This window comes from Frieseomelitta varia, unplaced genomic scaffold, assembly GCF_011392965.1.
Source record: "Frieseomelitta varia isolate USP_RPSP 00005682 unplaced genomic scaffold, Fvar_1.2 scaffold_40, whole genome shotgun sequence".
Lineage (NCBI taxonomy): Eukaryota > Metazoa > Arthropoda > Insecta > Hymenoptera > Apidae > Frieseomelitta > Frieseomelitta varia.
The window spans coordinates 45,849-60,929 of NW_025110146.1; the positions used below are offsets into that span (position 1 = coordinate 45,849).

The 15,081-nt window shown below is 47.0% G+C and overlaps 1 protein-coding gene across 1 annotated transcript in view; it reads right to left on the reverse strand.

Annotated features, from left to right (window-relative positions):
* The window catches only part of LOC122531440, a 33,900-nt gene extending 19,109 nt beyond the window's left edge, over positions 1 to 14,791 (reverse strand). The window contains exons 1-2 of the mRNA XM_043659363.1: positions 14,052 to 14,791; positions 1,876 to 2,084 (exon numbers count right to left, since the gene is read on the reverse strand). Coding sequence (XP_043515298.1) covers positions 1,876 to 2,084; positions 14,052 to 14,088 — 246 coding nt within the window. The 5' untranslated portion in view covers positions 14,089 to 14,791. The remainder of the gene's footprint in view (positions 1 to 1,875; positions 2,085 to 14,051) is intronic.
* Between the last annotated feature and the right edge of the window lie 290 nt (positions 14,792 to 15,081).

A 15,081-nucleotide genomic window follows, 5' to 3' on the forward strand; every position in this document is an offset into this window, starting at 1 on the left:
CCGGCCAAAGTCTGGCAAAATGACAGATTTTAAATACTTTATTTGAGTATAGTTGATATTTGTTAATATCAACGCCGCTTTCTATAAGATCTTACAAGACGGAACCACATTTTATATTAAATGTATATTAATTTCATCAGATTTTTGTGATTATTAAGATCAATACTAATTCCATCGACATGCGATTTTTAGTAACTTGTTTCTTTCCATCGCTCCAGTTAAAAATTTTCGACGATGCTTCATTTTCGACGAGAAGGACGCTTGGAAATATTTACTTCTACGAGCATTGCTATCGTGTCAAGTTCAATTCGTCTCGTGATTTTAATTCGAATAATTGTTGTCCTTGTACCAGAATTGTACATATAACATCTAATAACATTATCGCGGGGGAATGTACTGTGAAAGTCGCCGAGAAAGTGCAAAGCTATACGAATCAAGCTGAATCGAAACTGTCTTCCGGCGCTTTAAATAACACTCTTTTACCAGCCAATCCCGGACTGCGTGATGTACAAGCCTCCGACTGCAGCCCTGGTCTGTTTCTTTTCCAACTTTACCTTCTTCCACGACTTCTCGAAGACTAATTAGAACTCGGTGTATCAAAGTTGGTGAAACGTACGCTTTGAAGCGTATGATATCAGCGAGGGAGAATTTTCGAGCTTCATTTTTCGAAAGCGCGGTTTGGAAGAAAAAGAGAAACGGAAAAAAGGAGGAAACTGCTATTACGCTTTTACGTTTTGCTTTCGAAAACGAATTTCCCGCGGCTCCTTGGAATAAACGGGAGATCTAATCAGTCTTTTGCAGGCGAGCACTGGTTTCGAAGAAAGGATGAGAGGAGCACCGTCGAAAAGCGAGAGGGGGTGGAAAAAAGATGTGCCCCGGTGGGATTAAAATTCGGGTCGGACGATTACAAGACCACGACTGGCTGCCGTTAAGCCACTACTCCCCCTCGAAACGAGCTTTTCCAGCTCGTCGCTGTTTTACGCGCTACCGCATAAAAACACCCCTTTTATCGCCCGAATATTCTAAGCTGTCGAAGCTCCAACCCACCCACCCACCAACGAGACGTTCCTTAATTCCCTATTTACCGGCTTAATTTCATAAAAAATTACTGTAACTTCTCGTCTCGCCTCGTACGAAGCTGCCGTTTCTCGTAGCAAAGAGAGTTCTATCGCTTCCAAAAATTGAGTGATATTTCAGCAGAATCGAGAGAGTCGAGTTACCGCAACTTTCGCGATATTATTTCGACGCATCGATCCTTGACGAGTTACGCACTCCAGGCCATCCAACGAGAAAACGAGCCGCGTTTACGAGATCGTGCTGGGTATGATCGCAAAAGTCTTCGCTCGAAACACGCTCGTAAAACGGAACATTCGGAATAATTCTTGAACGAAATTGACGATGTGGCCTCCCTCTGTTCATTAAACGAAACCAACGGCTCAAAGTTTCGCGAAAGAGGGCGATATCTCTCCGTCGTATTTTACAACGATCGGTTATTGTTCCATCCGACCATCCCACGTCGCGATAAATCCTCGAATAACCGATCTATTCCCTTTCTTTTATCTCTCTCTCCCTCTCTTTTTTTCACTTCCTTTCTTCCACCGGGGACAAACTTTGGGCCAAAGTTATCGTCTTTATTTAACCGAAAGATTCGCGAGGCAACAAAGTTGGATTCACGAAACGTTTCGCTTTCAATTCGCATCGGCGAGCTTAACGTCTGCGCGACCGAGTGAATCGACAGGGTTCGTTGCATAAATAAATTACTGGAAGGGGAGCACCGGCAACCACCGAAGAGGTGGTAGGCTGGCGTGGAGACGAGGTCGAGCGTGCAAAGTCGTGCGGCGAGAGGGTATGAGACAGAACAGACACGATGCTCACCTTCACCGTCAGGTTCCCGATGGGGAAAGTCTTGACGACCGGGATCTCGTTCGGGGCGTAGCGATAAAACTCTTGACCCCCTTTGTACCACTTGACGGCGTATAAAAGATCCCCCTCGGTGTCATACCAGCAGTTCAGTATCGCCGGGTCACCTTTCTTCACGGCCGTCGGTATCTGGATGCGCACCTCTCGCAAACCGGAGCAAATTCCTGCAACAGACGTTCGTACGTACGCGTGTTATATAGTCTGTCGTTTTGTATTTTGACGTCGTACGTGCACAGGGGTGACTCCCTTCTCACTCTCTCTCTCTCTCTCTCTCTCTCTCTCTTGGCGAACAGGAGGATCGATTCCAGAAGGTGTCGACCCTCTTGAGCGAGAATTAATGAGCTCGAGACTGAGTTCGAGTTGGAATAGTATTCTCGAACTTTCTTCGGCGGGTAGAAAAAGGAGGTGAGAAGAGAGAGCGAGAGAGAGAGAAAGAGAGAATAAAGACGAAGGAGCAAGAAGGTGGTTGTACGTATTGCGGCAATGCGTTTAACGACAGGCAGCTCCTGCTGCGAACATTCGAGGGGTTTTATCGTTGGGTTTTGTTTGCAGCGTGCAGCCAGGGATCTTTCGGAATATCCCTCTCTCTTTCTCTCTCTCTCTTTTACTTTTTGTTTTTCGTCGGACAGCAGGTCAGACTGAAGTGCAAGCTCAATTTCAGACCGTGTGTGCATTTTGTACGAATTGTATGTTTCATTGAGTTACACGGTTGAAATTTCCCCGTCTCGGGGAGAGGGGAGGCTCGCGTGTTCGTAATTCTGTAAATGCACTTGATGTATCAAGTAAACGCGGTCAAGATACTCGCGTTTCTCTCTTTCTCTCTCTCTCTCTCTCTCTCTGTTTCTCCGAGGATAATTGCAACCTCCGCCGCGATCCCGCTGAATAATGAAAATTCCCGGCGTGAATATTTCATTTGGAAAAATGCACGTCAACCCGTTCGGGGCGCGTGTATTTCTCAACTCAAGCTCTTGGATTTTCGTATGCCGGTCAGAGACCGCCGAGTCTCTCGTAGTTGAGAGTTTATCGGAAACGGTACTCCCGGCAATTCCGGGTCTGATCCTTTTCGATAAATTTTTCACTCGGCGTTAAATATATAAATGCGCAAGACGGATAAATAGACGTGAAAGGCAGAAGCAAGCAAACAGACAGACGACGCGAACTTTCTTTCTTCAAAAGGAAAGGAAACGGAGGGAATAATCTGGTGGTGTAACGCTCCGTTCCTATTTTTTGGCCATTATCTCAAAGATAATCTCCCCCAAAGCAATAAAAGCTGACGTAACGATAATCGTGGTCCATAGAGGGCTCGCGGACGAACGCAAGAACAGCGTTTCACAACAACGGTTCAGCAACGGCTGAAGGAAGATCGATGTTTGTCATCAGTGGAAATTGTGAAAGGGTTTGAGGCACTTCAATCGACCTGTCCGGGACAGATTCGCCACTTTGAATGCGCGCACAGTTTAAAGCACAACGGACAAATACCGCATGAACCGAGCGAAATGAATTTCGCTGATTACGGCCAACAGAATTTAATATCCTACGGGCTAGTTAGACGGCCAACCTTCTGCGGATATTTTAAGCAGCAGTCGGAGTGGGAGAGAACGATGCGCTCTGTTTTATTACGCTCTGTTTTATTACGTAATCGTGCGTTTTTTCCTTGCTAATTTGTTCCACTCCCGCGTATACATGTATTGTGTCCAAACGTGTTCGTAATTATTTAACGCGTGCACCGTTGCTTACACGTTGAAAATCCTATAATCATATTACGATACGAAAATATAAAGTTTCGCTCTCTGCGATTCGAGTTTCGTTCGCACGGGCGAAGGGGAGCGGGGGTAAAGCAGCAATTTATCGATTCGTTCTTCGTTTCTTCAATCTGAAATTTGCGATTAATCGTGTTAATCGTAAATGAATAATACGATTTCGGTCAAAGGAAAGTGTTTGCACGGAGTTCACTTCCTGTAGAGAAGCGGGGCACGTTGATCCGGAATTTCATTCTACGTAGAAACAATACGCTCATTTGGAAACACAAGTGCATTTTGCTGTAAGTAATACGAAAAGAGAGAGAGAGAGAGAGAGAGAGAGAGAGAGAGAGAGAGAAAGAACGGAAATTTCGTAGTTAGGAAAGTGTTCGCGTGTCTTTCCTCCGCGATAAAGACATCGATGAGACTTGTATCTGTTTGGGAAATTTTGCTAGGAACTCCGTCGCGTAATTCAATGTTTCGGGCTTCATAAAATCTTCCATTAAAGTTGAACTTTCCGTCGTAATTTTCTCGAATCCGGTGTTCTCGCACTTGAACTAATTTCCTCCTCCCCCGAAACAGCGCTCAATTATATCGAAAATTTTCACATTCTTGGGGAATTAGTTTGATAAGTTTACCTCGTATATAACTCGGCGGCTCTAGCACCAAAGCAAGAGAAAGAGAGAGAGAGAGAGAGAGAGCAGTTGCGCTAAATCCGGTATCAAGGAAACCGGTTACAGCGTAGCCGGAGAGACCATCGATTTCAACTAAATTTCGTCCAGTACGTAGAATCTAGATCGAAACCCGGGCGAAATCTAGAGCAGACCTGTACGTATCCACATGCATTCGGATGAATATGCATTATTTACGGAGAATGTCTGATATCGAAGTTTCGATAAACGAAGATTCGTCTTGATTGCTCAACTATTTAAGTCGGATTCCAATTCCGTTCCACGATTATTCCGAGGTACACTACTCGCCGCGCGCAATTTTTAGTATCGCGCGCCCGTTAGGAGAAATTGATAGCAACGGCGAAGTTACCGTTTCGCAACGAACGATTTCTCCTCGTTTCATTTATATCGTTGTAAAAAGACCGTGCTATTATATTTATGGGCATTGTCTGCGGATACGCAACGCGCTGCAGCATGGCAACACGCGATCCAACGTTGTTCGCGTTCGAATATTACCGACTTAACGTACGTACAACTGTCCACGGATGTACAGGGTGGAAAGAAAAGTCTACCCGTGGCTGTCACAGATGAATTCTATTCGACATGTGGACGACTTTTCGCAAAAAATTGATCTTGACTTTGAATATCAAGGTCAAAATTTCGTTTTTTTTTTTCTTTGTATTCTACTCATCACGGAGGAACCATAGGTCGCAACTTGAATGAGTTTTCTTGAAAAGTTTCTTAATCATTTAACACTGCTGTGTTCGACGCGTGGGTTCTAACAGCGACTTTATGATTCTGGACGCGTGGATGTCTGTTTTACGTAATTTTCTTATCGAGTTCCGCCAACATTTGATTTATCATAGTTTTCGCATTAGCGCGAGTTTAAACAATCAAATGATAAAACTAACTGTTAACATTATTCGAAATATAAACATTCTACGCATCGAGAATCATAAAGTCGCTGTTAGAACGCACGCGTCCACAATGTTGCACGATTGAGAACTATTAAATTCCTTGGGAAAATTTTTTACCTTCGCGATGAGTAGAATAAAATGCAAGAAAAGAAAATTGTTTTGACCTTGAAATTCAAGGCAGTTTCTTTACATGTGTTTCCATCAAATCGTAGAATTTATCTATGACAGCCACGGACAAACTTTCCTGTACGCATGTATTTAGCGCTCCATAAGCTCTACGAGAAGTTTCATTTACTCGCCCTCAAATTTCTCCACAAGAATCCCGTCAAAATGGAACGGTATAGAAACTCCGTACGACCCGAAATAGCAACGACACAGACCGCAGATGTTTCGCCCGTTTCAATTTAAAGAGATCGTACAGCATTGACGTCACATCCCTTGTCCGAGACAATTCCCCGAATCTCCGCCAACACAGGATCGAAAGATGAGACGAAGATCTCTCCATTGGCTCAATCAAACGCAGCTCGCAGGTGTCCACAATCGGGCAACTGGAGCTCTCAAAGAAGGTCGAATCCTCGAATCCAAGGCGAACATAGTACAACAGCAGCCGGCAAACCCTCTGCCGAGACTTGTTCGTTCCAATTCAGGTCTCGATTCGAGAAAATCGAAAGAAAACGACCGAGATCGAAGAGGAGAGAGAAAAGGAGTGAGAGGGAGAGAGAAACGAGACGAGGAAGAAAGGACGCGGAGGTCAGAATGAAAAATAGTCGGATGTGGGATCGCGCGATAGGTCGATCGAAGACCGGAACATCGAATCGAGGTGAAGGCGCCGGGACTCGGGCGAAATTAGGTTGTTAAGATTTAATCGGACACCGAGGCATTTTAAGCGTCCCGTTGGCTCGCGTGATAGAGAGGGGCCAGGGCATGGCGTCGCGAGGGTGGCCAGATTTAAATTGCACCGTCTTCGTCGTGCCGCGTCGCGCCACGCTGTCCTAGGTGGAGGGAGGGAGGGGGAGGGGGAGGGAGATAGCGGAGGATCGTTAAGATTTCTGCCAGATTCCGTTCGTCGGAATTTCATTTGCTACCTCGCTCCGACGGGGCCGGGGTTCACCTTTGGCTCGGCCCTCGTAATTTAATCGTTGACGCGATTGCTTAGCTAGGATTGTTTAAAGAAGACCCTTGATGAACGGTTTGAAGCCCTCCCCTCCCTCCCCCGGGGCACGTGCGACGTGTTTCACGAGTGAATCCGGCGACAGAGCGAGAGAGTTTGAGAGGAACAGACTTGCAGGTGGAAGTTTTCGCGATGGAGATGGAGGAGGGGAGGGGGGGGGGCGTGTTGTTGGAAGTAATTAGGGGATCACGGGCTACGGAAAATGAGTAACGCTGCAGGATAATGGGAATATTGTTAAACCGTTGTGACGTAGAATGTAAAACGTGTCGTTGGTGTCGCGATGATTTCGATCGCGCGTCAAAGATTAACGAAACGTTCCGTCGCGCGTAATGGAACGTTTTGGGTGGAACGACGGCAAATTATTTTCATGCCATAGGGGATATTTATTAGGTGGAAGTTTAGGAGCAGGTGAAGAATGGAGGGACATGTTAATCACGGGTAATATTGCGGGGATAATGGAGAATATGGTTGAAGTGTGTGACGTAAGATGTAGTTTATGTTAGGTAACTCTGATAGTTTGCCAAAGATTCTGAAGTAGGATAACGTAATATATTATAGTATCAACATATTGGATATACATATATATCTATATGTGTGTTATATTTCGCGTTATATAACAAACGCAGATTTAGAACAATAATATTGTCCTCCGATTGTAACTTCGCGAAAACGGTGAAAATGAACCCATTTATTATGAAGATTAATCAGGCATCGGGTTTTTCCTCAAATATAGACTGGCGGAAACTCTTTTCCCCTTGCCGGCAACGGAGAAACGGAGTCGAACAGAACTTTGTTTTTAAGAATTAAAAGTGAAATTAAATTCAGCTTCCACCTTGCTGGTTTCTATACCGCGAAAATGTATTTTTTATGAACCTTAAATAGAAACGAAATTTAATTAGCCTTGCCCCGGCTATTACTTCCGCCACGAGAGGGGAGTAAAAATGTCGTTAAAGTGTTACAGTTACTTAAAATTATTACTCATCTCTAAAAAGGAGCGTCTCGTCTCTCTCGGACAAATTTTCTGCCACGTGTACGTACTTGTTTGCCCGTTTCCTCGCGAACAAACTTGTGCTAGAACTACAAACAGAGGGACGCCAATAATTGGATATCGTGTAAAATCAGCGCGCGAAAGTAAGCGTCAAATTCGAAACTTTTTCCTTTTCGATAAAGAAGCGAATGTTTTTGTTGTGGGAGACGCAGAGTCGAGGGAGAATATTTCGCTTCGCGTTTCGTTTCCACGCGTTCTTTTGTCTATTGCCAATCGACCAAACTACCAGGAGAATCTAATTCGCGCGCGAAACAGTTGAACCTAATTCAAATTCAACTCGTTGAAACCTAATTAGCTTTCCGATATAGGTTGCTCGGAGGTTTTCGTCGCGCTGCACGACGACCTGCGAAAATCAGGAGAATCACCTGTCTAAATAGTCGGCGAGTTAAAGAGCATCAAATATCCGAGAGTATCAAGATTACGAGAGCAGTCGGTTCACCGGAATTTCATTCGCGACACCGAGCCACCACCCTTCACAGAGCCAGGCGGTCGTAATTTAATCGGCGATGTAATTGGCGGCGGGTGTGCCAGCCGTTTAAGAAAACCCCGGCGAATTCATTACGAGGCAGCGGCGGCGGCGGCGATTAAATCCTGGATCTGTGAAAGCTCGTACGTCCTCAGCCGAGAATCATCGGCCGTGAAACGATAACGTTCCCGATAACTCCGCTAGCCAGCAGTCGTGGACATAATTACCGCTTCGGGGACGACCTGCAACGTCGTCTCTGGCGATCCGCGAGGCGCGGCAGTCGATTTTACTCGAAACAAATCGATTACACGATTACCAACTTTCAGACCTGACGAATTGAACTTCTCGCGTGCCGAGTGTCGTTCCTTGCGTCGTTACGCGAACGGTCCCCGCGAATTCCTGCGAATGCGCTCGCGAACTTAATGGCACGGAGAACTTTGGTAATTAACTCCGACGCGTTGTTTGCCTCGTTTTTGATCCGACTCGTGTTTCCTTGTCGTCGGAAAGACTCTAGAATTTAAGGGAAACTCGTACATGAACGGAGAACGGAGATTCACGGAAATTGGAGAACAAGATTCGAGTGTTTATTCGTTTCGGTATCAATCTGTCTCCTTGGTAGCTTCCTATTAACAGCAGAGAGGAAAGATCGAAAGGGTCAGTCGCGCTAGATTCCAAATAGAAGTACAGAGTAACAGTCGACACGAGAGTTTTAACGCCGTACTCTCTAAATTTTTCAACGGGGCGGCGCGCGACACTCTCCGCGAAATCGTAAAAATCGATCAGACGACAAGGTTTACGCGTCGCTGGGCGTATCGACGCGAAGACGATAAAGTTACGAGATCTCAATTACTCGGGGAGCGAATATAGCCAATACGTTCTTCTTGTGCCGATAAAAAGATACTGAACTACGTTGAAATTGTGACTCTGGATTCTTAAAATTATGAAGTTGTGATTTTAAAACACGAAATTCATTGCAAAGAGAAACGCTCGTGCGTCTGCCGTTAATAAATATTTACAGAGAACAAGCGAGGAAAAAACAAAAAAAGAGTCAAAGGTGCACGGTTGAAAGTGGAACGTCGCACTAATTATAACGCCGATACGCTAATTATAACGAGCGGCGACAAACGAATTACGAAAGGCGAAATAAGGAGCCAATATTTTACGAACTGCGGCGGATCGCGGACCGCGTGTATCGTAATCTCCGGCAACTCGTAAAATCGGACAAGTGTCGCATTGGCGCGGCGAGGAAAATTGAGAAGAGAAACCGTAGAAGATAAGGGCTGGAAACTTTAGCCAAGGACCTCGTGGAAGTGCATGCGAAACTCGCACCAAGTACGAGCGGGATTCGAAATCGAAGCAGGGCAAGTAACGGCGTATCAATTGATGCATTGACAAGCGGGACTCGACGGTTTTCGATCGTGAACGGAGAACCGAAGCTGAGGTGCATCTCACAAGACGCAAATTGAGGCTTCGTGCCCCTTATACACCTAGCCTAGAGATTTCGGCGAATTGGCACGTCCAAACGTACGGAGACGTCTAAGGTTCGATCGCCTGACCGATGTTACAACCTTCCGCACATTGCGGAACCTATTATCCGTACGCTTGGATTGCTTGGATTTCGTGGGCGACATTAAAGCGCCGCCTCATCTCGCTAAAGGGAACATCTCGCTGATTTCCGAGCAGGAACACGCCCGTTTCCTCGACGCTCCCAAACGGCGACGAAACGCACCCACGGCAATTCTCCCGTTAGTCCGGATGATAAACACCGATGCAAATTAGCGAGGTCGCGCGGATGGCGTCGCGAGGATTGCGTTTAACGCCAACACCAACATCTTAACGACGACGACGACGACGATGCTGTTACAATCACGGTAAATTTCGTCTGTTTTGTTACACGCGCTGTTCCAATAATCGCGCGAAACAATCGAAACAGCTGTCTGCAAGGAAGTCGATGGGGAAGTTTCGGGATGAGATTTCTCGGCACGTTTGCCTGAACGTCAGTTTCGTGTTATTTCAGCTATCGGGTTGAGTAAAAAGTATTTCGCGGGCAAATTAACAGGAAGTATTTGAAACAATCTTCACTCGATATCTTCGCTACGTATTTGTCTTCTAAGAGTGTTTACCTGCGTATTTTCGACTGTCGTTTGTTACATTATACTCGGTAATTTTTATTTGGCGATATTGCCAATACGGTGCAAAGCAAGCATACTTTTTTTATTTCCGAAATGGAGGAAATGCAACACATATCAAAAGAGAAGATACGCACTGTACATGAAGAAGTGTGTGTGCGAAATCTCGAGCTGGTAATACGACGTGTAAAGATTTTGAACGCTCAGATAGACCGCTGGTGGTTGATGACGATCAGACGGCGAAAAAATTATTAAACAAAATGGTGCATACGTTGTTTAATAAAATTCCCAAGACGAAAATTCCGTCTTTTAATTTGACTTGAAAATACGAAAACTACTTTTTACGCAGATCTATTTATAATAATAATAAGAATATAATAAATAATATATTAATAACAATATAATAATAATATTAATATATCTTTTGCTCGATTTCGATTTGCAAACGAATGACACTTCGGAATCGAATTTTAATTTAACGTACCACGGAATGCCGAAAATTATTTACTCGAGGTAAAAGGAGAAAGCACTTAGCGATCTCAATGGGGTGGAAAAATCGGGGACGCTCTGTCGCTGCTCGATATTTTAATCCGCGATGTGAGACACAATCCCCCCCGTCTGTCGGACAATTAAACGCGTCCCGGTCAATCTCCCGTTTGCCAAATGCCGATCGAATCCAGGAATTCTTCCGCTTCCTCCCAGCCACGGTCTCTGTATCTGATCAGTGGGAGGGTGGTGTATGCGGCAAGAAACGCCGGTTGCGTAAGAACCGGGGAAATAAGAAGCGGCGACCGGACGACGACGAGTCTGTGAATAAATCGGGTCGCTTGCTCGCCGGAAGAATTGCTCCCCCGCGGGTGGAAGGGGGCCAGGATGACGACGATCCGCGTTTCACGAGCGGCGAACGCGAGGCTATTCAGCGAGGTCTCGCTGGCAAGGCGATGCCGCGTGAAAGATGACAATCGTCGTGACTCGTTAACCTCTCGTGACTGTTGGCCGAGGGTGAAAAGAACAGCTACGAGACGTAAGGAAAGAAGAGAGAGAGAGAGAGAGAGAGAGAGAGGCCAGTTGGAGAGAGTAACGACAACTACGGATAGAGCACGAAGAAAGAACTGCCAGAGAAAGGAACGTGCTCCTCCCGAGAGAGTGAAAGAGAGAGAGAGAGAGAGAGAGAGAGAGAGAGAGAGAAGGTGAAGAGGGAGAAGAGAAAAGAAAGGAGAGCTGGAGCGAGGAATAAAGAAGAAGCTCCGAGCGACCAAGTTGTGACACGGTCCAACGGATCGACTCTGCATCTTTTATACAACCGTGTAAGTGCACGTGTATCGAGGGAGTCTTACCGAGATGTGATTAAAAAGAAGAGAGAGGGAGAGGGAGAGAAGAATAGGATAAAAGGGGTAGGAACGAAACGCGCTGGAAGAAAATACACTAGATGAGAGGTGAGAAGGGTGAAGCAGGCTGAAAAGGGCAAGGAAAACAATCTAGCGGCGCCGCGCGAATAAAGAACAAAAAGGCAGAAAAGAAAAAAAAAAAAGAAAAAGAAAAAGGAAAAAAGGCAGCCTGGAAACGAGGAAAAAGAGGAAGGAAAGAGCGCTCGATGTCGATGGAATCGCTACAATGGAATCGACGTTTCGACGCCGCGCGATCGTATTTCACGTCGGCGATTCGACGAAAGGGGATGTTCTCGCGGCTGAGAAACAAACGAGACGTGCAAGTTTCGAACCGATTCGCGATCCTCGCTTCCACCGATTTCTATTTCGTCAGCTCGTAAAATCGTGCCGATACGTTCCGATTAATAAGTCGCAGACTTTCCACGCGAATTTTTCCGCGATCGTCGTTTTTGGCGAACGATGGCGACCGGGTGGATGCCAGGTCAGCTGGACGAAAAGAAAAAAAAGGATTCGAAGAATTCTACAAAGTGACGATGAAATAAGCCGACGACGGACGGACGGACGCAGGCTAAACTAAACGGTGGGGGAAGGAGTTGCGATTTGTTGCGTCGAATGAAACGCGATAGAACGAGGAAGGGTGACGGGGCATATATCCTGGCCGAAACCGGTACTGCTCGTTCGAGCAGCGTTAACGCAATTATCCATTGACACAATTATTCGTCAAATTCACTAAATTTCCATCCATGGGAAACGGCCGCTCGACCGTTTCGGAGCAGTGACCCCACGGAACAGCGTCTCGTCGTCGCGAGCCAGCCCCTTTTGCGAGTTCAATGCTCCGATGGATAAGAATCCTCTCGATTCCCATTCTCTCTCGTATCTCTCTCTACGTACTTGCTCTCCACGTCTTTGTCTACGTCTGTGTCTACGTCTTTCTCCGACTCTTTGTCTACGTCTGTTCGTATATCGTCCCTTTCTCCAACCGTTTCCTCCGTCCATATCCTATTCACATTTCTCCTCCTTCTAACTTGGTGTACGTTCTTTTTTTTTCTCCCCCCCCCCCTCTGTCTCCCTCTCTCTTTTCCTCTCCGGATTTCCCTGCACGAATCTCCGCGCCAAGTAATTTTTTTTTCCCCTCTCCCGGTCGATCGATATCGTTGTTTGTCGATGGGATATTCGTTCGCAAACGTGTTCGCCAATTGAGCTGTTCAATTCGCGTTCGCCGAATAAATAGTTGCGTGGACAAATATTTTAACCGCGCGGTGACGAGTCCCCGCCCCTTCGCCCGTTCGTGCATTGTCGAAAAACGATCTCGACATCTGACTTTCGTTCGCAATTTTCCCTCCCTTCTCGCCCTCTTTTCGACACCGTTCTCTCTGTTGCATATTCCCCGTGCACGTACGCTCACTTTTTCTCGTTTCTTCTTCCTTTTTCCTTCTCTCTTTATTCGCTTGTTTCCCTTTTTTTCCCTCTTTTTTTTTTTCTTTTTTCCTTCTTTTTTTTCGCTTTTTCCACCCCCTAAACAAAGAGTCGGTCGATACACACGGTCGCGACACGTGAAGCGAGGTGAAATTACAAAATTTCACGGAAGCGTCGATATTCGCCCGGCCCCCCTTCCTCTCTTTCTCGTCGCCTCTCCCTCGCGCGTTCACGTTCAAACGGCTTGATTTCACGCGTTCATTTTTAATTGAACCAGTCCGGTCCGTTAGAAATCCGATCGCGATTATTTCATATCCGAAATTTCGACACACATTCTTCCACGGTTAACTCGACGCTGTCTGCTCTTGTTCATCTTTTCGTTGTCTAATGAAATAATATTCGTCCCTATCGCGGTTCCAACCGATCGCGTGTACGTATGTGACGTATGTACGTCCTGTTTGACGTTGGTATCGCACGTCTCTGGGGGAAGGAAAGAAATCGAAAAGGGAAGAGAAAATGTAAATGTATCGCAAGTACTCGGGAGAAGAAACTCGGTGGTTGGTGAAATTAAGTCGTGTTTCAATCCCTTCAAAGCGAGCGAGCCGCCAAACACGCTTTCCACCAAACAACCCCGCCGCTGGTGCATGAAATCATACTTAAAATTCATGCCTCTGATCTCATCCGGCAGCTCGTGTTCCTTCCACCCTCTGGCTTGCTTCAATCTCGCGCTATCAAAGAGAGAACCGCCGACTAAACGGAGACATCGACGTGCCGATACACGCCGGGATGTACACGAATCTTCGTGACTGATCTAAGACGAGGATCCACGATCCGTTGATCGTACGACGAACGAACAAACGTCTCTGTCGGTTTCACTCCTTACGTGCTCTCCTTCGGAACGATGTTTGTTCTTGGCTGGAAGGAGAATCTAATCCATACAGAGAGGAACGCGAGGGGCAACGTCCCGCAAGGATGGCCGAGGAACGAGAGTCAGGCCGAAGGAAGCACGACGAGGATCTTCCTGTGAAAAACGCGCCGTGACCGTGAAAAAAAAAAAAAAAAAAAGAAAGAAAAGAAAAGAAAAGAAAGAAAAAACTACGAGAAGCGAGGATTCATCAAAGGTCACAGGAACATGAACGTTACGCGCTGCTTAACACGGTGTTTGACGACAATGTCTTACACTCACCCACAACGTGAACGAACAAGAGGATTTTCAGTTCCATGGATGCTCCGCTCCAGCGTTCGCCCTTGGAATATCACGTCCTTACTCCTGCACGGATCGTCGATGGTTAGGATAATCGTGGCACGGCTGTGTGTGGTGGTAACGCGGCCGGCGCGACGCGTCTCTTCGCATGTCGCCCTTCCAGCGCGTGTTCTCTCCCCTTCGCGTGTCCAGTGCGTGTTCACGTCCTGTATTATGTTGGCTGCTTAGCACCGAAGCGAACGATCGCAACCACGACGACGGCGACGACGACGACGACCACGACGACGACGACCACGACCACAAGGAGGACGCGTTTCCCCTTACATAATAGCAGCGTGTGCCGCACGGTGTGTCGACGAAAGAATCGTCGTGCCCCCGACGGGTCGAGACAGAGAGAGTGGTGTGCAAGTGGCGGATCGGAGAAGTGTGGCGTGCGAGACGAACGATGCGAACAACCCCCTGTGCGGTGTGTGCGCGGTCTGCGGAGCCCGGCTCTTCTGACGATGCTCCCTCGTAGCCTGGCGTTTCGCGCAGAATCAATTTCCTTGCAAAACGACGTCGAGGAGCGGCGCGAGTGCGAGTGCGCGCGCAAGCGCCCCGCAACCGATCTCTCCTGCTCTCCTCTGTTGGCTGTACTCTCCTCTTGGCTCGTCGCCGTCGTCTTTCACCACCCGTAGCGGCAGCCGACCCGTGGGGGAGAGAACGGCGGTAGTAGAGGACGCCAGAGCGAGCGAGAGGATATCGTTTGCGTGTGCCGGTAAGCCGGGGACTGTGTCAGTGAAATCTGGCCTACCGATAGATTCCGAGCAACCCCGAGCCGATAGGCCAACCCCTTCTCTTCTCTTCTCTTCTCTTCTCTTCTCTTCTCTTCTCTTCTCTTCTCTCCTCTTCTACGCTCTTCTCGTCCACCCCTACTCGAAACCATCCTACTCCCTCCATCATATCTCCTCCCTCCCTCCCTCCCTCTTCGCCCCCCCCCCTCTTTCTTCTCTTCCTCCAACCCTCGTGTTAA